The 24540-nt window shown below is 42.2% G+C and overlaps 1 protein-coding gene across 22 annotated transcripts in view; it reads left to right on the top strand.

Annotated features, from left to right (window-relative positions):
* The window catches only part of ANK2 (ankyrin 2), a 191637-nt gene that overhangs the window by 75494 nt on the left and 91603 nt on the right, over positions 1–24540 (top strand). For all 22 annotated transcript variants that reach the window (XM_032684755.1, XM_032684754.1, XM_032684753.1 and 19 more), the window contains exons 5-11: positions 8727–8825; positions 11877–12062; positions 12513–12536; positions 14380–14478; positions 15576–15674; positions 22810–22908; positions 23579–23776. In XM_032684755.1, coding sequence (XP_032540646.1) covers positions 8727–8825; positions 11877–12062; positions 12513–12536; positions 14380–14478; positions 15576–15674; positions 22810–22908; positions 23579–23776 — 804 coding nt within the window. The remainder of the gene's footprint in view (positions 1–8726; positions 8826–11876; positions 12063–12512; positions 12537–14379; positions 14479–15575; positions 15675–22809; positions 22909–23578; positions 23777–24540) is intronic.

Raw genomic sequence — 24540 nt, 5'->3', positions numbered from 1 at the left:
GAGTGTCTACAAACCCTTCACTTGGGTGAGTCTGCTTAGAGTTCAGTGGGCAGATCTCAATGGGCATCATCAAGTGAAAAAGCAATTTCTGCAGCTTGATTTCTCTTCTTGATTTGACCGTGATTTTGATCCTGTGTAGGTCTGACCAGACCACACTCACTGATAATATGAAATCTTCTCTGGGCATTGGATGGTGCCAACCAGAATGCAAAGTGGATAATAGATCCACTGGGGTGTTCCAGACCGTTCCTTTGAGCTTTACATTGCCCTGCAGGGCAGAACAAGGTCCATGGAACAATGTCATCTTTTGCACTCTGCATTCGCTTGGGTGGGTGATCCCAAAGGTACTTCTGAATTTCTGTGGGGAATTCAGATGAAGTCTTCAGGGAGCATTGAAATGTTTCATCAGGCAGACCCACGGAAGTGGGATTGGCCACTGACTTCTCTCACATCCACCCACATCCCTGTCACACACTTTCACTGAGCCCAGTGCTATCCTTCTTTCACAGCTGGATCACTTCTTTACCCCAAACCTATTCTTAGTTATTGCTTATGCATTGGAAAAGCAATTATTTTTGTGCTCTTCCTCCCATTGAGTGTCTACTCTTGTGACACGTTCGGAATTCTTATGTGAGTTCTTGATATTTTTTCCCGGGTGGAAGAAACATCACCTGATTTAGTCAGTCCGACTCTTCCCTTGGAGAAATTCCCATTTGTCTCTGTTACTTTCTCTTAAATTCAGATTGTAGCATGTGACTCATGTGCAGGTGTCAGAGATGTCCCATAACAGGAGTATCAACCTGCCAAATGTGTTGATACCTTAAATGCAATAAGCTTAGTAACTGAGCCAACCTGTAGACTGTCCCTGAGCTGTTCTGACCATGCATTCCTTAAGGAATGGATCCATCCTGACCTTCCTCCATTCCAAATGAGGTCAAGAAAAGCCTCATGTGGAGAGAGTTGCACCTCTTAGGATGAGGTGATTTGACAAATCACCAAGGGATTGAGGTACAATGAGCTGAAAAGAAAAAAACAAAGCGAGGCAATACAATCAGCTCCTGTTTGGTAACTGTAAGGGAGCTGTGATGTCCTGGAGTCACCTGAGTAAGAAGTGATTCCCTTCCATTTTAAAATTCCTGCAGCTGAGGCGACAATGGAACGTGTTCCCCATTAGCCGTGCGGATTCTGCTTTGGCCCCTGCTTCGTTTAGGGGCCCTCACGAAAGGAGGAGCTCCCTTTTAATCATCAGATTATTTAAAGTGACCCAGATACAGAGAGCAAGGATTAGATAAATCAGTCCTCCCCCAAGCTGATTTTGTTGTTTAAAAGCCCTCCGGTTTCCTTTCCTCGACATCCTGCTCTAAGTGCATTGGGAACACATTAGCCAAGGAGTATTTTTGTTTAAATTTGCCCCCGTTACCGTCACCACTTCCCATGTCAACACCTGGGAGATGCTGTTGTGACTACTGGAGTGTTCTTATCCGGGCTATCCACGAGATTGAAGCAACCCTTGGAGCAGCACTTCCCCAGCTCCCCGTGTGCATTCCCCAAAAGGAGCCGTGAGCCCCCATGGAATGTCCACATTCCATGTCACCACAAACCCAGAAGAGGATTTAGGTGACTCTCAGAGGAGTGATCAGCTTGTCTCTCTCAGGATGCCCCAGGATTTGCTTTACCAGGGATTGCTCTCCCTGTGGTTTGTGAGGATAATCTTACCTTTGGAATGGAGCGTGTTTTGCGGAGTATTTGCCGCTCCATGATGACAAAAGGCTTTAATTCCACCAACTGGTCTTGCTGCTTTTCTCTCAGTGTACTTAGAGAGGCAGATTTTTAGCTGCTGTGGATCAGGAGGGGTCATTTAACTGCAGTTCATCATTGCTAATGTAATAAAGGATCAGGCCCATTATCCCTTCACTGGAGTGGAAAAAAAAAAAGGCAAGAAATGCCTTCTGGAGGATTATATGGATTTTGAGAGATGTAAACAAAAGTAATACATTAAGACCAATGAACAAAAAAACCCCACCAAATGTCTCAACCAACAAAGACTGAAAACCAGCTGCAAATATTTACAGTATATGTCTTATTTTTTTTTGTGAGTTTACTTTAAAAGTGCTATAAGGGGATGATTTGAAAGATTTTAATTTAAACAAAAAGTGTTGGTTTTTTTTTTTTTCAACCCATGATGTTTATTCTTAAAACGTATAAACTTTAGGAGGCTGCCCTGACCCAACCTTTGGGCCCTCACCTGTGCTTGGTATCAAGGTGATGTTTCCTTGTGTGTCTGTTCTCTTCCCATTATTCTCCATCAGCTCAGTTTCTACTACAGGTTCCCTCTTCATAAAAACGCCATTTCCAAGGCCTGGAACATCTTGATTTTTGCCTGGCCGTGTTTGAGGCTCTGTTGTTGCCTTGCCGTTCTTGTGGAGAAAATGGTGATATTTGGAGCTGCTGAAATACAATATTTGTGCTCTTTAAATTCAACATCTGAGCTGGGAAGTGACTTATGATCCCACTTCCCAAGAGAGGAGATCTTGTAGCGGGGTCATATACATTGTGCTGCAGTTGGGAGTCCTGGGTGATCTCTCCTGAGTGACCTTAGCAAGTTTGTCACACCCCAGACAACATAATATATCCATAGGCTTTATAATTACTGCTGTGGTGTAAGTATAGAGTGGCAAACCCTATTTATATATTACTAGGGAATTAGTGGGACAGCTGAAGGGGTGGTACTATTTTCAGTGTGGGCTTCTGTGTCACTACATTTAAAAGAAAAAATGAATTATTTATTACGAATTAGTTTTATGATCTGCCATCTCAAACAAGAAAATACCCTTTTTTTTTTTTTTTGTTTAACTGTTTGCACCAATAAAGTAGAATCACCAGCCTCCCTAAATTCAGTAATTCTGGCTTTTTTCCTAAATGCTTTTCTCGTCTTTAATCTATGGGACCCTGTGGGCCTCAGCATCTGCCACGTTTGGATGCAAGAATTGTCACCTAAATAATTAACTGCCACTTGTTGGGGGATTTTACAGTAGATTCAGAATCCAGTAGCTCTCCTGTGCCACTTTACTCTGAGCAATTCTGTGCTCACAAATACTCTTTAGTCATAGATGTAATAAAGGATAGTTTCCTTCTCTCCACCTTTGCATCCTCAGTTTTGTGCTGCTTCAACTGTCAGTTCAGCAAGGTGAGCTCTTAATTCAGATATTCCTAATCTTTTTCTCTGGAGTAACCTTGACTGACTAGTAAAATGAGACTCCTTAGGCACCTTAAATTTAAATCATCTGAATTTCCCTTTAGCTTGTGTTCACAAATTTGACAGTTGCATATTTGATTGAATGTAAGTACAGATGTAATGGTCCAGTTATTTATGAGATTTTTTTTAATGAAAAAGAGTATGGATTATCTGTTTTTTGTGGAAAATATAGTCTAGCCGAAAGGAAATAGGAATGTGAAAAATTGGAAAAGTTGCTGCCGTGTAAAACTTCTGGGTTTTGATGTAAGCTAACAACAACAAAAAAGAGACCTTTAAAAATTAAAGTTGGTACCTCGATCTATCCTTAATTCACCCTTTCATGCAGAGAATCTCTCCTGCTCAGATACAATCCTCTTACGTAGGGTTTATTTATAGCCTGGCTGAAAATAATGCTCTGAGCATCATGCACATCAGAATTCCCAGAATTGTGTTATTGGTGATTCTGTCAAGATGGTTGCTCTGAATTTAGCTCAGAGACGTTTATTTGTCACACTCATATTTCACTGATAACAATTAATTTATTGCTTGGATTGTTAGAGGCTTTTTGGAAGGTGCCTCCGGTGTCATCTTGTGTGTCACTGAATAAAGATTTAGATCAGGAACCTACTGTTCTGGAAGAGCAGAAAAAAAATCCTGAAAGAGTTCTTGAACTTGAAGGCCCCCAAAATCATCATGATCTTACTGCATAAAGCAGTGTTTTACTACATAACCATCAATCACACAGGTTTTATAGTATGTCTGTGAGCTGGTTTTAAAGAGTTAGCTAAGCTTGTCTTGCCCTTGTCTCATTCTTTTTGTCACTACCCCTTCTTTTTGAGTAAGGAGAAATGAGCACTTGTATGTAAACCATTGGATGAGGTGCCAGTTTTTCTTGTTTTTCCAGGGAACCTCAGTGATCTTCTAATACAGTTTTAAGCAGTTCCTGGAGGCCTTTCATATAAAATAGGTTTGTTCTTCCAGGTTTATATTAACAACTTAAATTTAATCAGAAGGGATGTTGCTAACTCTCATGAATCCTCTTCAAAGAGGCAAAATGGTAGAGGTGCTGTTTCTCTATTTTGTCTTTTTTTCCTTATCAGTATGAAAATATATATATATATATAGACATAAGGTATGTAGATACCATAGGTATATGGATGCTGAAGTCTGATAATTCAGCACTGCATACAAAGAGGAACCCAAGTTCCTTGAAAGCCTGCCATGGAATAAAGCTCCACCAAGCTACAGAACTGCATGATTTTCTCAATGTTCTAATAATCCCTCTGCTCCTTCAGCCTGTGTTCTTCATTAGGGCTCGGGCAAAACTTAATGATACAAACTCTGAGTCATAGATAGACTTGCCAATTTGCATTAATAGCTTGAAGAATCATTGAGAGCTACTCATTTTCTCCAATTAGCCACTAAATCAGTGAATGTAGTGGAAAGAAGGGGGTATGAAATATACTCTGTTTAGTGATAATTTCTCATTCTGACTTTATGTTATAGCAGTAAACATCTTGCAGTTCACATTTGGGAGGATAATGAAATCGGAGTACTCTGTCCTCACTACAAATACTCTGATGAACCCATTGTTGGAAAGTGAATGTTACATATCATTACACAATTAATTTCAGTTTTTCAGAAGAAGCACAAAATTTAAGCACACAAATGTAATGTGATTACCCATTACAATTCACTTCTTTTCCAGGTCACAGTCAGTGTTTTTACTTGAATTCTGAACTGTGTTTGTGCAGTACAGGGCTGTAAACTAAAAGGAAATTTATTAAAGTAATGATTCCCCACCCCTGGCCCAATAAACCCTCTCTGTGCCACTCCACATGCTGAGGGGAGAGGTCAGTCTCCCTTACTGTACTTCCATGCAGAATCACTAACCAGCATGTCATGGATTTGGTGGAAAACACTTAGGAGAGTGAAACAAAAGCCAAGGGAAAACATGTTTTGTTCAGTTTGGAGAGATCTGTGATCCTGAGCTTTGAAGAATCTCTGGAAGCAGAACAGAGAACCCAAGTATTGGCAAGGTGGCTCTTGGAAACTAAGTGATGAGGAACTGGGAAGAAGGGATTTTAGACTGACCAAAGGAAAGGAAACGTTGGGAATGATCTGCTTTTTTGTGGGCATTCCCATTCAGCCACAGGACTGTCTGGGAGAGGCAGACGCTGTGTAGGAGACAGACAGACAGACACATCCCAGAAGCCAGGCAGGCTGGGAGGAGGCACGGAACTCCTGGGGTCCAGTGGCCAGGTGAGAAGGAAGAGCTCCAGCAGGGCTAACAGGCAATCCCACTGGGCAGAGCTCTGCCCAGGAGGGCAGGCATGTTGGGAATGCTAAAATAGGAGTTCTCTGGCTGGGGGCCAGGAGTGTTGAGGTCAGGGACGCTGCAATTAGAAGCTCTGAAACCAGAGCTTCACTGAAAGCAGCCTGAGAAAGCAACCTTCTCCCTGCCAGCATTAACAATCAGTCTTGACCTTGCCAGGGGAAAAATTCAGTGGGATCTTTTTTCCAGCATATCGATAGCTTTGCGTACAGATTTTCCCATGTTGTTGTAATTCCCCAAATAAGCTGGATTTCAAGGAAATATGTACAGTACTTTTAGACTGTAATTAAAGCCTGAAGAGAAAAAAAAAAAAGAGATACTATGATCTTACGTGCAAGAATTTCCTCGCCCCTGATTGCTGCAGTTTCAGGTGTGATTGTAGCACAGGTATGATATAATGAGCACTCCTCTGGAGCTCTGCGTGGAAAAACATTTAGTACTTCTTGGTGCTAAACCATCATGAAGTCATGTATATCCATTGTTTATGGTCTCCTAATCCGGGATTTATCGTCCTAATTCTGTTCCAGAACCAGGGACTTGATTAAAAAAAAAAAATTAGGCTCTTCAAAGCTTTTAAGCAAATTGATTTACTCTGACTTGAAAATCATCATATTCGCCCAATTTATATTAGTTGGCGTGATCCTTGTAATATGCAGTGCTAGAAGGACTTTACAAATGGCATGTATTACATGTAGAAAATGAGACTTTAATATTAAAAAGCTGATGAGGCGGGTGGAAAATTACTCTTAGTTCTACCTAATAGGTTGCTACGTTGTTTCTTTCTGGAGTGGGAAGGAAAAAGGACCCAGTGAGCCAACTGGGTTACCTGCAGGTTCCTCTGTGTTTTCTGCACAAGTGCAGTGGAAAAGAACCCAATCTGTTCCCAGTTCCCACTGCCAGCTCGTGCCTGTGCCTGGCAAGCCCCTGCACCTTCCCAGTTCCACCGGGAACGGCGTTCCCGCGTTTTCTGTGGTGAGGGGATTTTTTCTTCCTCCCTCTCTGTTAAAGAGCTGTGGGAGGAGCAGCCAGACCAGCACTCCCTGACTCACCTGCTCCTGCCCCAGGGTGGCCATGGAAGAGCCTGTCTTTGTGTGCATCCAGTTTGCTGCCTGGTTCGAGCAGTGATTTGGGAGGGGGGACTGACCTTCCTGTTGAGAGGCTTTTCTTGATGTCCAACCTGAATTTTCCCTCCAGCAACCTTGTAAATGTTGTGCTTTTTCATTTTCGTCATCATGATTGTGCAGAACAGACCTTTACCCTTCTCTTTAAGGACTGTTATCTTGTTTTCCTCGTTCACCCTTTACAGACAGAACACCACCGATTATTAGTCTTTTCTCAAAGAAAAATACCTTCCTTGGGGAGATACGTTTTTGTGCCAGGGCAGGGATTGCCTTTATTATCTGCAGCAGGAGATCCTTCACCAGTGACCCTCTGGAAGACCACTGTGACCTTCAGGTCCTTTCCTGCAGAATTCTTCTCTAACTCATCATTCCCCATGTGCATAGTTTATTTTTCCTGTAATAGCAGAGAAACTTGTATTTGTCCTTACTAAATGAATTTTCCAGTTTTTTTTCTGCAGGGTTACAGGAACCTTTCAAATGATGGTCCTGTGGTGGACTTGTAGAACATGTTGTCTGTGACTATAAGAAGGAGGGTTCTGTTCCCTCCTTGGAGTCATTTCTGAGAATATTGGATAATAACTGACTCCTGTGCAAAGCCACTCAAAATACATCCCCAGCCTTGGCATTGAACTGCTGTTAACTGTTCTCTGGGTGCCATTTTTTAATTCTGTGCCCCAAGATTGTCGATGGAAATGTCAGAATATTATGCAAAGCAGTATTAAAAGACTTGCTACAACATAGATGACATATATCATACGTGACATCCACAATATAAATGATGTTTATTACCTGAACAATCTTCTACATTTGTAGACACAGAGGGGGGTTGTAAAGACATCAGTTCTACAATCTCTGTGTTATCTAGTGACTGAAAAATGAGATTTTATTTCATTAGGAAATTACTGGAATGTTTGCGCAGCAGGTTTTCTAGAAGGAGTAATATTGGCTTCTCTGAAACGAGGTTGTTGGTTATCACTGTGTTAATTCTGACCCCATGTGTGAATGCACAAACCTATCATTCAGTGTGACACCACACAAGATAATAAAATAAATTACAAATAAATTGCGTGTTTGAAGTCTGGTTTAGGGTTTATTTTCTATCTAAAAGTGCCACTCTGAGGTAGAAGAATGTTTTCAGAAGTATAGGTGATTATGTCCTCTTATGTTACTCGGTTATCTACAGAATACTGAAGATTTTTATAAGCTCTTCTGAGCAATCCTAAAATCTCTTAGAAAAAAGTTATTAATCGGGCGGGCAGCTCACTTCCATGCTTTTGTAGGTAATTTTGTAGGTAATGAATTAAAATTGTTTGCATTAAAATATTTTAATGGGAAGAAAGGACTTGCATTTCTAATGAATTTACCTGAATCAGAGTAGGTTGATTAACTTAAAAAGAATTTTTTCAATTACTGTTTTATCCGAAGCAAATTCTTTTAATAACTTTATAACATTTTAATGTATGTTTTTAATTAAATGAGAGATGAGCCTGCTGTATGGTCAGAAACGCAGTGGTTCCTTTGCAAGGCTGAGTTCCTTTGTGGTGGGTGATTTGCTATGTTTTATGTATTGCAGAATTTGATGTAGTATGTTAAGGCTTTGCCGTCTCTGCCGAGCTTGTCAGGAGGTATGGACTTCACAGTCTCCAGGGGATGACGTCTTTGCTCAAGTAAATGTAATAAGTGGAGGAAACTCTTGCTTTCCTGTCAGCTTTCATAAAACCTTCTAGGCAGCTTTGCAGTCCCTGAGCACTATCAGCAAGGAATAGCTGTATTAATAATTACTGCGGCCATCGCTTCCGTAAAATACGTGTCAGGAGAAAATGAGTGAGAAAGCACGTAGAGTTCCGTGGGTTTCAGTGGCATTAAACATTACCATCTAAAGTTACAAATACAAACTTGTTCTGTTACACACTTAGAGCATTTCAGTTGAAAAAAACCCACAAATGCGTTTTGAGCCGTGTATTTCTTCGTGGTTTGTTATTACTGGTGTATTCCCCTTTCCTTAAAGGAATGTTTTCTCCTGTGTTCTTCCTAGAATGGCTTTACTCCTTTGTACATGGCAGCTCAAGAGAACCACATTGAGGTGGTGAAGTATCTCCTGGAGAATGGAGCCAACCAAAGCACAGCTACTGAGGTGAGGGGAGCTTTTCTGTCTCACATTTTTCTTTGCCTTTATATTCAGATTGATTAAAGTCAGGACTGTGTGGGTTGTGTCTAAAAGGGTGTCTGTGTTGTGTAAAATGGTATAAAACCAATTGATATTAACAGGTAGTTCTTAAAAAGCTTCCTTTTAGAATCATAGAATTGTTTAGGTTTGAAAAGACCTCTGAGACCATCAAGTCCAACCATAAACCCAGCACACCGGGTCTTGGGATTTTAGATAAACTCAGGAGTGATGAGTGGAAGAGGTTCCCTGTGGTGCTGGGCTCACAGAACCATTCGGGAGGTCACTTACTCCAACCTCCTGCTGCTGTTCCCCCAAGTTCCTCTGGTTCTGAGGCTCATCTGGGACTTTGTGTAACCTGTGAGTATTCATTATTGTCTGTGAGCAGTGCAAGCTGGGAATCAAATGGCTGACAAGGATCACATCCATGAGCTCAGCAGGCCACGTGCTGTTTTCTCCACGGAGACTTTATTTCTACTGCTGGACCATGTGGGTGTCAAGGCAGAAAAGAGGATATTAATTGGGGTCCTGGTCTGTAAACCTGCAGTGGCTTCAGTGGAAGCAGAGCAGCCACTGAAGTTGGAGAGATGAGACTCCATTTCGGGAGGAACTGAAGCACAGTAATTAAAGAGGGATTTAAGGACAATGGGGAAAACATGGGGACTGTGCTCATTCTGTTCCCTCCTCTTGCTGTCTTTTTGCCAAGTGTTCTTTTATTCCAAGCCAAGGGGATGAGTGAGCAGGCTCTGTGCTGCAAAATGTGTCACCTTCCTGTTTGTGCCATGTGAAGTAGCAATGGGGAAGTTCCTTTCCACTCACTGGTTTTCCTCATGTTTCTTTCTTTTCCCCAGTCTGTCCAGAAACATTCTGGATTGCCCCCACGGGTGGATGAGCATGAAATGCTGGTGCATTTATACTCCCTCTCCTTCCCTTGGAAGAGAACTGTCAGCATTATCAGCTGTTTCACTGTCCCCTCTTTCAGTGGACACTGTACCATTTGGTGACAGCTCCTGAAATAATCCTCTCTGAGGTGATCACATTACATGCCAGCTTTCTGAAGGATGAAATTCCATGGGATTGCCAGGCAATGTGGCAGAAACACACTCCTTGTGAGGGAGCCAAGGGAAACTGGGACTCTCCAGGAGCCCACAGTCACCTGCTGGCAGCCTTTCTCCCAGTGGCTTTGTTGGCTGGGATAATTGGGTGCACTTGGAAATTCAGTCAGTTTACAGGCATTGTGAGGTCGAGGTGGTTATAATTCATGTGAAGAAGTCACTATATAGTCTGACTTCATAAAAAAAGGCAGAGGGAAGGAAAGAAACAAAATATCCCCACTCTGAACCTGATTCCAGGTCTGTCTGCTGCCATGAGAAAGGTCAGTTCTCACTTTGTAGGTTGGAAGGTAAAGGCTGTTGACATCCTTCTTGCAGACCTAGGTCAGTTTTAGGTTCAGGTCTTGCTGCGGTGATGGTTTCCATGATTCTGTGAGTGTTCCTGAGCCACCATCTGTTTCCACATGTTCCCAGAGTTCATCTGGTCAACAGGATGAAGAAATGGCACATTGAGTAAGGTGTGGATGCCAGTGGAATACATGGAGAAGGACCTTGGGTTTGGCGTCACAGATTGGTGCTCCTCATGAGAGGTCAGGAAATGAAAAGCCTTCTCCGAGCTCCGGTCGGCCGTGCTTTCCAGAATCAATAGGAGAGGCAATGCAGAAAGAGTGGTGTCCTTTTAGAGAAGGATGGACAATGAAACGGTGCAAATCAAATGGATGATCTTGTCTTTGAAGCTTTGACACTTGCACTGCCTTTGAATGTGTTTCATTTCCTCCCAGGCTTGCATATGTAGGGATACAAAAGGAGGGTAAGGATGAGCTCAGTTTCACAGGGCCTCTAATCCAGGATTTGTTCTCATGTTGCTAGAGGCGAAAGGCAAATGCATTAAGCCATTTCAACACCTTATGTAGCCCCAATCTCAGAATTATCTTTACAGTTCAGCTGTTTCATCAGCTGTTCACCTCTTTTTAATTCCCCGCACAGAATTTAATCTCTGTTACAGGCAGAAACCACGGCAGTATCACTGTTACAACACACCTACCCGCCGTTCAACGCAGAAGTTATTAGATTACTAAGGGGAAAAATGGCTTTGGCAATTCTTCAGATGTTTCTTTCAGCATATGTCAGCTCTGGTTCCTTCCTAACTTGGCCTTCATTATCTTACCCTCTTTCCATATTCCTGTTCCAAAGCATTTCTGTCCCAGCTCTCATGTGGTTACAGCACACCTGTGCTTGGGGACGGTGCGTGACCAGGGCGAGGTTCAGTTTCAAATCAGAATGAAATATTTGGGAGCAGGCAGTACTTCAGCGAGGAGGAGCAGACTGCGATCATGGGATGGGTTTTAAAAGCACTGGCCAGCCCAGGCATGTGTGGAGGAGCAAGACAACTTGAAACTAATTTTACAACAGAGCTAAAACTAGGAATGTCAAGCAGGAATACTTTTCTTTGTTTTTCCAAAAGATACAAATAATCTGGTATTTTTCTCCTTCAAATTGGACTAAATTCCTAAACATGGTTGAGCTTTCCTGACTCACGGTCCATGTGTAACTTGGAAGGGGAACAGCAGCAAATACGTCCAAAGATACACTTTCTTTTCACAAACAGGCTCCCTGTATATTTTTCACATCTAGTTTATTCAGTGCTCACTAAATTTACCAAAAAATTGCTAAAAATATGCTTTAAGATGGGAAGCAATTGAGAGCGATGCTGTAGAAAGATCCTTCGCTTGTACTTGAGTTAAAAAAAAGACCGAAGCGGGAAAAGGCGTTCGAAGGCATTTGAAACGTTTGAAGGCCTTTTGAAGACGTTTGAAAAGGGTTAAAATGTTGTGCTGCTGCTGGAGACGGAGGTGCAGAGGTGGGAAACAGCTGGCAAGGAGCATCTCAGATACCTGCGTGCGAGCGAGTCACGGAAGCTCCGCGTCCTCCGTCTTACCGAGCGCACCTTGGCTTCCTCTCCCCCCAGGACGGCTTCACTCCTCTGGCTGTGGCGCTGCAGCAGGGGCACAACCAGGCGGTGGCCATCCTGCTGGAGAACGACACCAAGGGCAAGGTGAGGCTGCCGGCCCTGCACATCGCCGCCAGGAAGGACGACACCAAGTCGGCGGCGCTGCTGCTGCAGAACGACCACAACGCCGACGTGCAGTCCAAGGTAACGCGGCGCGGCCGGGCAGGTAACGGGGTGGGCGACCCCCGGGATCCCTTCATCTCAGCTGTTAAAGGTAACTTCGGTATGGAGAGACGTGTTCCTCCACGGCTACCACCAGCAGGATGTTTAATTTTGCAGTAATTCCGACCTGCTCATTTATTGTTGTTTTTTTTTTTCTTTTTTTACTTTTCATTTCTTTGGTAACTAGCTTTTTCTGCATTATTCGTAAACCAGAAGGCACTGGAATGGAGGCAGGATTGCTGCTTCCCTGTTAAATAGGGTACTGGTTTATTGCCCATGGGAATATGGGTTGCGTTTAAAGTTAATGCATGCTCGAATGGCTTTTCCCATAATTAACAGCATAACTCATTTCAAAAAAAAAGCAACATAGTTCTTCGTTTTGTGGCCAGTCTTTAATATTGTTCCTCTTTTTCCCAAACCACGCTGCATCAGATGATGGTGAATAGGACGACTGAGGTACCGAGATCAACAATTTTTAATTACTCTTTCTGTTACTTATGATTATTTTCTCTGCTCTGTGGCCATATTTCTTTACTGTTTAGCACTGAAAGTGAAGATATGGCTCTTTCTTTAATACATGGAAATTTGGGACTCAGCAAACCTATTTTTATTCATCTTTTGTCTTAGAATTTCTTTTTATTTGTGTCACTAGTGAAGGACACTGTTGAGAACTCAAATCAGTTCAAAGAAGTCTGAAGCGAGTAATGGAGCTAAGAGGATAAAGATGCTTTTTTAGCTCAATTTCATTAATTATGAAAATGCACTCGCTTGGCATAACTAAATCAAGGTGTCTGGCTCAGCCGGAATAATGGTAAAATTAATTTTCCATCTTTTCCAATGATAAATGTAATCAAATTCCCCAAGGTAAAAGCAGGGCATCTGCTTATTTTTACCCTTGTTCTTATTGTGATCTTTTCTGTAAAGTTTTGCAAAACTCTAAGGGATAGCACACAATCAGAATTTACCTGCAGTAAATAATACATTTCTCACATGGCTTCTGGAAATACCAACTCTCCAAACACTTCCACTAAAAATCGTGGCTGCGATTGGCTCCACCCGGGATTTCTCCCCGAAAGATTAATATCGCATTTAGGAGAAAAGAACGATTTCCAAGAATGCAGTCGGTATTTGAAAGCCTGCTTTTTGAATAATGGAGTTTTTCCTGTCAGAGGAGGGAATGAATTATGAATGGGCACGCCCATGGGAAGGCGCTTCCCACTTGGTGTGTGCACACACATGAGCAGGTTGCCGGGAGGCAGCTGGTGATGCGAATCGAAGGGTGGCAGCTTCTCTTGGCATCTGACCCACCCACAGGAATGTTCCTCGCTGTTGTGAACATGGAAGTGTTCCTGCAGTGCCTGCTGAAGGAGGGCAACACGTGCCTACATTCCTTTGTTCCATGAGTAGTTTAAAATGGTGGTTTGTCCACTGAAAGGAATAAAACATGCGGTAGTGAAGAAACCAGAAGTATTTCTCTTTCTGTAACTATCAGTGAGATCCAATCAAATCAGTGTAAAGCTCTTCAGGGAAACCTCAAAAGCAAGGCCCTTTCTACTTGAATTACTGATGAGGCTGAAAGCTTGTTCTGTGTCCTACTTTCTGAAAATTTAATCTTTTTATCTGTTGTTGTCAAGCGATTCTGTATCTTGTAGCTGGAGCAGGTTTCACCTTCTAGTGTTCCAAACTCAATAAGCAAATAATTTTTGTTTCTTGTTTATAGATGGCAAAGTTTCTTCATATCGTTTGTGATCCAAATCGTGCATAAACTTAAATAATTATGATTCTTTCACTGTGCTACTAAGTTTCTCATGTAAACCAATTTCTTGGATTACATTTTGAATTACTGTTTTCAAAAAAGAAAAAAAAAGGGAAAAAAACAGAGGGAAATATGTACTGTCCCTATTTCTAAGAGCACTAAAATAAGAGGCCCAGCAACTTTGTGGACATTTATCCAAACCCAGTAAACAGATGCAGCCCACAAGATCCATGTTGCTTCCAAATTGTAATAAGGAAACTTCCTTTATTTTCTTCAAGAATGGCTAATACATTAATATTTTCTAAGATGAAAACTACTTTCTGGCCACGGATGCAAAAGACTAAGTTGGAGAAGGAAACACCGAAGTACTTTTGATAACCTTTAGTACCAAAACTACCCTGAAAAGATTGCGCTATAATATAGGTGAAGTGGGTAAAACGGACAGCATACATTTGTTTGCCAGCAGGTTTAGAATCAAGTTGTAGTTGAGTTGATGATCTTGTATAAACTGAGTTGTGTAACAAGGGCTGTTTGCCTCTGCAGAGCGGATTTACACCTTTGCACATCGCCGCACACTATGGGAACGTCAACGTGGCCACGCTGCTGCTGAACCGAGGAGCTGCAGTCGACTTCACAGCAAGGGTACGGACTCTTTCCTTGACCTTCTCACTTGGAATGGCCTAAAAGTGGGCTGATCTTTTGTGTAACTCTTAGTCGAGGGCTGAGTTAAGAGAGGAGCAAAGTACGGCTGAAATTCTGTGGTGGTCAAAGTTGTCTTTTTTTTTTTGCAGTAATTTTTAAAGGTTTTCTCTGTGCAATGCATCAGAGGCCTTGGGAGTTCTGTAGTGACCAGAATTCCCAGCTGGAGGAAATAGGCTCCTTTGACCAGCTTCAGAAAGCTGATACTCTCTTAATATGTCAACTGACTTCAGCTTTTCTGTCTGTTAGACATACTCTGGAAACAGGTGTAGGATTGATTGGCTGTTCCCAGTATCCAGTATTCACTATACCACTTTAATTTGATGTTTTCACATATGAATATATTTTGAAAATGGTAAGCAGGGTATATTGCCCTTACATAAACTCTTTTGTGGTAAACAACTGCAGAGCTACGTACCACAGTCCTTTTGCTGTTGCATATTACTTAGTTGGAAGTACGGCATCTGGTGCCCTGGAAACCTCTGGTAACCTCAACCTGGCTCCTGGATCTGCTGTTTAATTTTGCCAGACATACTTGGAATTACTTTAGGGTTCTGCCTTCCACACTTTCTTCCTCCCATATCCAACCCGGAGTAGTTGCTGATGGAACCTCTTGCCTCACCCCCAAGTGTCCTCAAGGGCTCTCAGCCTGCACAGGGCCCTGCCCCTGACACGTTTGTGTACTCTGTGTGCGTTGTAGCGATTCAGAGGCATCAGTGTTTTGTGACTATTGACTCCTCGGGGCTCTGGTGTGTGTTTCTGTGTGTCTGACTCCAGGACTGCCGTGTTTGCTGCTTGGGCAGATGCGCTGCTTCGTTTATTCGAGGGCCCCAAAACAACGAAGAGAAGAGTCTTGCTTAGAAAAGGGATTACTAACTCTAGCTTGTATGGTGTGTGCCCAGCTCTGATGCTCAACTACGTTTTTGTTTCTTCTCTACGATGTGATGGTCTCATTTGTTGTGACCCGATCCCAAACTCCACCCCCATTAACACACCTCCAAAATCCATCCGGCTCATTGTTTGTTCTTTTCATGGTGTAGAATGGAATCACCCCCCTGCATGTGGCTTCCAAAAGGGGAAACACAAACATGGTGAAGCTCTTGTTGGATCGCGGAGGGCAGATCGATGCCAAAACCAGGGTGAGTCTTTCTGTTCCCTGAATACGATATTTTCCCTCCTTGGGAGTGGACTGGGATTTTTTTTGCTTGCTCGCTTTTGGTTGTTTTTTTTTTTTTTCTGTGTTTGTTTTATGTAGACTGTTTTCTATGCTATCAGACTAAAGAACAGCAGGTGTTGGTGATAGTAGGAGGCAGAAGTACTATTTCCTTTAGTCTCCTGAATAATCTGCCTGTATCATACAAGAAAAAGCTGACGAAACTGCTCTTTTTTAGGTAATAAGCCTGTTAGTTGGTCCAATTTCATGTGACACGTGTGATGCGCAGCTGTGGGGAAGCAGAGGGTTTGGACTCAGCTAAGCCTGACTCCTAAATGTCCGTGCCAGTCCCTGTGGAAACTTCTTCAGTGGGCTCAGCCCCTTTTTATTTGAGAGGCAATACTGGGAACAGGTAACTTTCCCTGTGCCAGCAGCCACTCGCTCTTCCCCAGACAAACCATGGAGAATTAGGTGACTCTAACTGGCTTCCTCCTCCCAGCTGTGCTGTTTGCAATGCCACATCATCACTCTGCTCTTTATTTATGGCTGATTTCACAGTCTTTCGGGACAAAAGAAAAACCCATCATTTTTATGGGCAGGGTTAATTGTTTGAAATGGGATTTTGGAGTCGCCTGGGAAAACGTGGTCTTTTATTCAGGCTGAAGAACTGCACAGGGTTTGCTCTTGAGAGCTGCTGGTTTTTAAATACTTAGGCTGTAAAATTGTATTTTGAAGTAAAAGTGGGTGTTTAGAATACAGAATTTAGAGCTGGACATGGTTTTTGTTTAATAAAGTAGAAAAGTAGAGGATATAACAGTCCAGTACCGTTGGGGTTCATTCGTCCTCTGCAGTTACTTATTAATTACATCAACCATGTGTTGCTTCACAAGCTAAGAAGACAATCCCTGTTGTTGTCTAACCCTATATGTGATTATGATTTCAATTTCTGATTATTTGTGAAATGATATCTTTCTTGCTATTTTTTTTCTTTTATTTTTTAAAAACTACTGCTGATGGAAAAAGCTGCCTCTCATGCGGGTGTGCAGTAAATCATCCCTGGTCAAATCTTTCACAATAAGTGCCTAAAATCTCATGGTAAAGAGGCCTAAAATGGTAATAATACACTGCAGGCAGATATTGCACATGCTCCCAAGCATGTCATACAGAAACAGTCCATCTGGCCTGTGGAATGGCAGCATTGAATTCACCTCTTTCCTGTTCACTATTTAGATACTTGTTTTAGACAGGTTGACAGAGGTGATTGTAAGGGGTGTTTTGGATTTTAAGAGGTCAGGGTGTGTTCCCTTCCCTGCTCATCCCCAAAGGTTGATGCACAGTTGTGAATGAATCCGAAAGAACAGGATTTGCCCGACGTGGGCGGAAGGGCCTAATTTTAGAGTCTTCTCATTGTCTTGGCTCCCTGCCCTTTGTCAGCTGCTCAGAATGTCAGCACAAAGATATCCGTGAAAACCCATAAAGGTATCCTAAAGCACCCTTATCCCAGTTCCCACAGTCTCCACAGCTTCATCCTGCTCTCATCTCCTGCCTCCTCCCTGCTCAGAGGCACACGGTCTTCCGGGGAAGATTCCAGAGCTTTGGTTTTGCTGTCCATGTCTTTGTGCCAGCTGTTTATCTTGTCTCGGTGTCTCTCTCTTCTCCCTGTGCCATGTCCACATGCCCTTTGTGCTTGGCTTTGGCCACGAATCCGTGGGGTGTTGAGGCAGGTGATGTGCTGCACGTGCTTTGTACGCGGGAGGACAGACCATGGTACTAACACGCTTGCCTTCCCTCCTGCCTTTCCACTTCTTCCCAGGAACACTTGCCTTCTTCCAGTAGGTCAGAATCCCTGGAAAACAGTGGGACTGAATAGCCTAGGGTGTATCATTGCCCAGTTCTCAGGCTCTGTACCACATCAAAATACGCTCTTTTCGGTTAAAAAAAAGTCCTCGCTGCTTTCATTCTGTTTATTTTTAGCTTGCTTTGTTACATCCGGTGCTGCATAAATTGAGATGCAGAAACTTACTTTAATGGATTTTAGGTGAGCCTCAGCGCTTCAATTTTGCAAGGTTAATCTGTGAAAGCTTTTTTATGTATGAAAATGTTCCACTGGAATGATTCATTAGGATCCCCTGTGCTGTCTAAAAATATGAATTAAAATGTATGTTCTTCAAAGGGAATAAACGATGCACGTATCCTGCTGTTCCATAGTTAATGTGGCATGTAAAGCCCTGCTTTCTGCAGGAATTAGTATTTTTGGTTTCTATACATTTCATAGTGCATTTGCTGAAGTTTTATGACATTTCTCATTAGAACATAAAGATGTGGAATCGCTAGGAAATCTCCTTGCTGCAATTACATACTTTAAAATAATATTTTACTTAATTTTTTTGGCAAGTTTTACAGCTTTTTTTTCTCAACTGAGTACTAACTATGTTTTTTAAATGTGGAATTTAATTTCTCTTCTAAATTATATCCAAAGTGAAAATGTAAACTCCATTCCCCAATATATTGAGGATAATTTTATCTGATATAGTAATTTAATGTTATATTATAATAATAATAATAATAATACATATTCTTATAACAATAGATAATTATTAAATGACAGTAAAATAACATTGTAGCACATACTATATAAAATCTTGCATACATTTGTGCTACTTCCATTTACATGCAAGCCTTATCTGGGGTTTTGTTCACTAAGTAATTAATGGGCAAAATTTCTTAGACTAAAATATTTCAAATTTCAGATCTTACTCAAACCTATATTCTCTACATGGTTACCTGAGTAAAAACTTCAGTGACATAATTTAATTTAAAATTTTAATATTTGACCAAACTTCTGACCTGTTCAACTTGTGATGGTGGATCAGTGGAGTTGGGGGTCGGAAGGACTTGGTGTGCAGAAACTTGCTCTCTGAAAGTTGGTGGAAATTTCAATTTATGATTAATTTGATGTCATGTGGTCAAAAGTAATGTGGCAATTACCAATTTGCACTTGGAGGGAAGGAAAACATTTACAGCCTTCCTGAAAAAAGGATTGCTACAGGGAGAATTATTGTAAGCATTTAAAAGCTGAGCAATTTCAGTATGGCCAAAATAAGTGTATTTCTGTTAAATAAAGAATCCTCATATAATGGCATAGTAAAAATGAGGACATGTGGGATTTTGAAATGTTCCTGACTCTTAAAAGGTTTTAGGAATATTCTTTCTGAATGCAGGTTTTGCAATATCTCTATTTTTATCATCTCTCTCTATAAATTGTATAGGGAAAAGAAAGAATAAGAAAGGCTTTTTTTAGTTTGGGTTTTTTTTTTTTTTTTTTTTTTACTTTTAAAATACAGTGTTATTCACAGGCCTTTGTCACTTACTGGAATTTCCATTTTTGTGGGAGTATGCAAACACCCTTGGAAGGGGGAGGGAACACGTTCACCTGTCTCAACCGCTGAAGCTGTCACACATTTTGTGTTCTTTCTGTTCAATCTTGCCAACATGGAAATTAGATTTTTCTTACTCTGAGGACTTTTAGACTCTCCTCTTGCAGGCTTTTACCCAGAATGTTTACAGTTGGGGAAAAAACCCTAGAATGAAACGGTCTTGGAAGGGGAAGCTTATTGTGTGGGGAAGTAACGGTGTTGTGTGCCCGGAGCGTGGCAGCTGGAGCTGGAATGGGAGTAGTTGTGGTGATGGTGGGAGAAGGTCTGGTGCACCATTTGGGTTGGAGAAGGGCCACGGGAAAGAAAGGAGGCTCAGCTGGAGCTGAAAGAAGTGGCAAGTCAGTCATGGAGATGTGCAATACCAGTGGGAAAAGAGAGGGAAGGAAACTGTGGGCGGCAGAACTCAGATGTGTTTGGTTTGGATTGCTTTTTTTTTTGTGTGGAACGTGCTTCAGACACCCCTTAATGCTCATCCTGGGAACCTATTGAAATTTATTTGTAGTAATATCGCCTTTTGTAGATCTGCAACCTGAAAAAATAGGCATAGCTCTGTTATTTCCACATGGGAGTGGTAACAGTTGGAGCAGGATCCTGGTGGCCCTGCCTTGGCACTGTGCTCTGTTTACAGCGATTTTTTTTTTTTTTTTCCTGCAGTAAAGCTGCTGTGACATTTTCTCCTCGTTTTCACACACACGCAGAGCACTAATAATTCAGTTTTTGCTGTTCCTAAAGCAATGTCAGATTATAAATATCTCATCACAATGCAGATATCTGCTATAAAAAATTCAGTGTCTTCATATAATGTTTACAAATGTGTAGGAAGGGGTGTTGTCCGGATTGTCTAAGCAAGTTATGTAGATAATGACTTTTATTTAGAATTCTTTATGTTAATGCCTTATTGCTCAAGCAAGTGCATGGTATGTTTTTGCTGTATTTTTAAAATTTGTACTTTGAATGGCAGACCTGGAGGAATACTTTACAGCATGTTTAATTATGCCAAGAGCTTAGAGCAGGAGGGAGACTCGCCTCATTCATTTTTAAAGAGATGAGGTTTAGTCATAATGAAAAATGAACAAATTAAAAGCCCTTTATTTGTCGAGAAAATTTAGACAATTTTGCGTGTTTGACACATGGAATACTAAAATTTGACTTCACCCTTATGAAAATAGGAACATGCAGCTGCAGTTCAGAAGAATTCTTTGATAATTTGGCCTTTACCATTCATGTCTATTAGCAGTCTGTGGTCCAATGAGCACTGAATGGGAGCAACTGTCCTGTGAAGATGCTGCCCACATCATTTCCCATTCAAAAGCCCTCAGAAGCACAGCTTCTTTTTGTCACGGTCTCTCTGGTAAGCTGAAGGAAAGCATTTGTGGAATAACCCAATAATTTATCTTCCTGGGCCCTGCAGTCAGGCGCCACGCTCAGAATTCAGAATTTTGCAGGTTTAAAAGATGACCAGTGATTGATTTTTCGAGGGGGGGAAAAAACCCCAAAAGTTTACTTTGTATTTTGAGAGTCATTTGAGAGGAAATTAGGATTGATGGACTTCTATGGCTTCCATACATAGGGGATTGTAGTGCCATTTCTGTTGGCAACATTGCAGAGTGGGAGAGAGGAGAGTACCAGGTATGGCACAGCAGAACACCAGGTGCAGGATGTCACTTGGGAGATGAAAAAATAAATTTTGGACTTCTCAAAACACACAGTTCCTGAACTTCTTGTCTCTGGACGTGACAGCCTTTGTGTTTATGGGATATCCATTGTCTGTGCTTCGGAGTCTCCATCCCTTTGACTCGGCGTTGCGTGTCCTGTCAAATGATGTGCTGGATGTTATGGCCACTGGGTGCTCTTGAATTAGCAAAGGAATGATTTAAAAAGTGCTTATGCAGAATCCTGCCATCCCCTTCGGAGCACTGAGGCTCGTTGCAAACAGATAATGGCACAGGCAGGATTGCTTTGGTTCACTGGTGTGTCTCGTGATGTTGGCTCGTGTCAGCTTGTCCTTGGTGTATCCTGCACTAATTCTTCTGCTGCAACAGCTCTCTCCCTGCAATTTCCCTCACCCTTGAAGAAAACACAGAAGCAAAAGTAGAATTTCAAGTCTTAAATATACAATAATCTTAAAATACACGTGCTGTTTTCCCCAGGGCAGGAAAGAGGGTTCTGTGGGAAGTCTGCAAAGAAGCTGTGCCAGGATAGAATAGGATAGGTAGCAAATTTTTATCTCTGCTTTTAAAGGGAATTGTAGATAAGAACAGAGGAGAAATCATGTTTTTCAATGATTTAGTTCTTTTTGGCTTATTCAGACTTTCTTGCAGAGTTGATGGGTTTCTTAGCTTGTATTTTTCTTCTCTTTCTCCCTCTGGGGATTTGTCCTGCTTTTTTCAAGGATTCACACAATTCTGCTTTTCTTTTGCTGTTTTATTAAATAGAATAACATCAAAGCCACCATGCAGATAAGGAAAGTGAACTGCCCACACTGATTAAAAATGCAGAGCACAAGAGGCCAGAAACTGAAAAGAAATACCAAGTAAATACCTTCTCTAGAAGTACTTTTGGGATATATTCTCACCTTAGTAATGCCAATGGGAATTACCTGTATGATCCCTCTGGCACTCAGATCATAATATACCTCAGTTGTGCATATAAAGGCTTGGTTTAGGGGACTCTGAAGTTTCAGTGAATAAAATACCAAGTAAGCCAGTTACACCCAATTCTTTACCCCAGCCCCACCTGCCAAGTGCTGAAAGCTGTGAATTCTGGTTTTGGGTTTGATGTTGCATCTCTTGGAATTCATTGTGAAGCTTCCATGGGATTTAGGGATGGATACCTGTGAGATAGTGAACACCAAGACACATATCACTCCTGTCACGTATCTCTGAAAAGCCTCTGAAAAAAGGAGATAAGTAAGGGAGAAAAATTTTTCTTACCTCATATTTACTCTGTTTTTCTGCATAAAGTCCAAACTGCAGCAGAAGTACCCAGAATTCATTCTTCCATTTAAGTATTTCATCAACACATCTTCGGCTACTGCTGCTGTGATCATTAACCTGAGCAAGTCTTTTGGTACAGGATAATTTTCTGCAATGGAAAAAAGTATTGTGGAGTTGGTGGTTTCACAGTAATTTTAGGCAAGAATTGTCAGCTCTTTGTTCACCCCTCAATCTCAGAAATGAAAGTTTTAGTTTTGTTTGTTTCTCTCTTTTTTTTCCTCCGTTTCAAAATCTTCTTTCTCCTGCTGCCTGTTAAAAAACAGAAGAAAATTCTAGAGCAGATTTTCTAACGTGAACATTTCCCGTTTCATCCCTGCATCAAAGGCAGTCCAAAGGACAAGGGGTTGATTAATGGAGCATCCTTGGCCCAGCAGGCATTATCCAGGGAGGCAAAGCAGAGGAGAGGGAGGGGAGGAGGCAGGGCGAGCTCACATTATCCTCTTTGATAAAAGATTTCAACACACAAGGCTTTCAACACTCTAAGGCTTCTCTCCAACAGTAACCTTAGAGCGTCCTCTAAGGAAGAACAGAGATGGAACTTCATGTTATGGAACCAGCTTCAGTTAGGAGTTGAAAAAGGAGCTTTTCCACACTTGTGTGGGGCTATATTCCTGGAAGGGTCTTCCCCAGGGTGGCAGGATGGGCAGTTGGGGATTTGCTCATTGGTTTTCCCTCCTTTTGCTTTAAGGATGGACTCACCCCTCTGCACTGTGCTGCAAGGAGCGGACATGACCAGGTTGTGGAGCTGCTCCTGGAGCGAGGTGCCCCTCTGCTCGCACGGACCAAGGTGTGTGCGTGTGTCCTGTTAGACCCTGTGAACACCTCTGTGTGTCTTACTGGAATATGTGAACACCTCTGTGTAACTTCCTGTGGGATTTTCAGTGTCACTGAAAGGACAAGGAAGGAGACAGGAGCATTTCTGCCCTCCCAAAGGAAATGTGTTAACGGATAGAACGATCCAAAATAAGGTTTTTTACATAATTAGGGACTATCCTTTCCAAGTATATGAGAAGTTTGCACTTCTTTGCCCTGCTCTCTAATACCAGACTAAACACATGATATGCAGTGCTGCTGCCAGCACTTCACTTGTATTGCTTCCTGAACCCCAGGACACACAGGTGGGAGAGCTGGATTGGTCATTCCTAAGAGGTGATTGCTGCTGCATGTTTTCTGATCCTTTATAAGAGATAACGAGAACCTGTGACTTGCAGCTTCTCCCAGTTGTTTTTATTTCAGACTTGGAAAATTATTTCGGTGTGTTCTTACTCATTTCTGGAAAACACAGGTTAATGCATTTCCTGCAAATTCTGTCCCTTTGATCAAACTAATGAGAGGAAGGCACTTGTATAACAGCAAACCCCACTGAGCAGCTCCTCACAACAACAAACCACCTTTCTGATGTGTGCTGTGATCTAAGTGAGAGTTACTTAGAAGTTTGCTGTTTTCCTTTGCCACAGAATGGACTCTCTCCCCTGCACATGGCAGCCCAGGGGGACCACGTGGAGTGTGTCAAACACCTGCTGCAGCACAAGGCCCCCGTGGACGACGTGACGCTGGATTACCTGACCGCCCTCCACGTGGCCGCGCACTGCGGCCACTACCGTGTCACCAAACTCCTCCTGGACAAGAGAGCCAACCCCAACGCCCGTGCCCTGGTAAACATTGTCCCTCCTGTGCCGTGGAACAAAGCTGGGCAGGGCAGGGGAGCAGCTCTTCTTACCAGCAAGGCCAAGTGAAAGGGCTGTCCACAAACTCCACAACCTTAGAGAGGTGTAGTAGCAACAGGGGTGTCACAGCTGCTGGTGTGTCATGGAGAACATCCCATGGCACGTGGCTGTAGTGGCAGGTCTGGAAGCTCTGCAGAGTTCCTAAAATCAGAGCCAGCTCTGGCTGGTGTTGATGTATGCATTGGTGTTTTACTGATATAATTCTTCAGTTGCCCATACTTTGTGATATGATACACAGCTAATTTCTAAGCTTTCAACCGAAGCAGTAAGTTAATTGGCACAGAGAAAAAAGTGTTGTGAAGGTAATATTTCTGCATTTACCAAATTATGATATTCCCCTCTATTAGGTGCCCTTTTTCTTTCTTTTCAAAACCAGTTCTGATGCTTACAGGAACCCAGGTATGATTCCTCTCACTCACTGCCCAAACCATGACCCATAACGGAGAGAAAAACACCACATTTGGCTCCTGGAACATTTCAAGAGTCTTTAATCTATCCAAAGCCAGACAAGGTTCCAATTTTCTCTAATAGGAGCTGATAGCTGGATGGGAGTTAAAGTAGCAATATATTACACCCTGTGGTGGAAATAAAGAGTCTGTGAACACTTGATGTGGTTCTGCATGGCCAGAAGTCTGCCATTGCCTGCCCTAGTCGGGGCCCCCACAGAACTTCCCCCTCAGGCTGCCTGGATG

Source organism: Chiroxiphia lanceolata, chromosome 4 (genome assembly GCF_009829145.1).
Source record: "Chiroxiphia lanceolata isolate bChiLan1 chromosome 4, bChiLan1.pri, whole genome shotgun sequence".
NCBI lineage: Eukaryota > Metazoa > Chordata > Aves > Passeriformes > Pipridae > Chiroxiphia > Chiroxiphia lanceolata.
The sequence above is the reverse complement of the archived record's forward strand: the minus strand, read 5'-3'. Positions and strand labels throughout refer to the sequence as shown.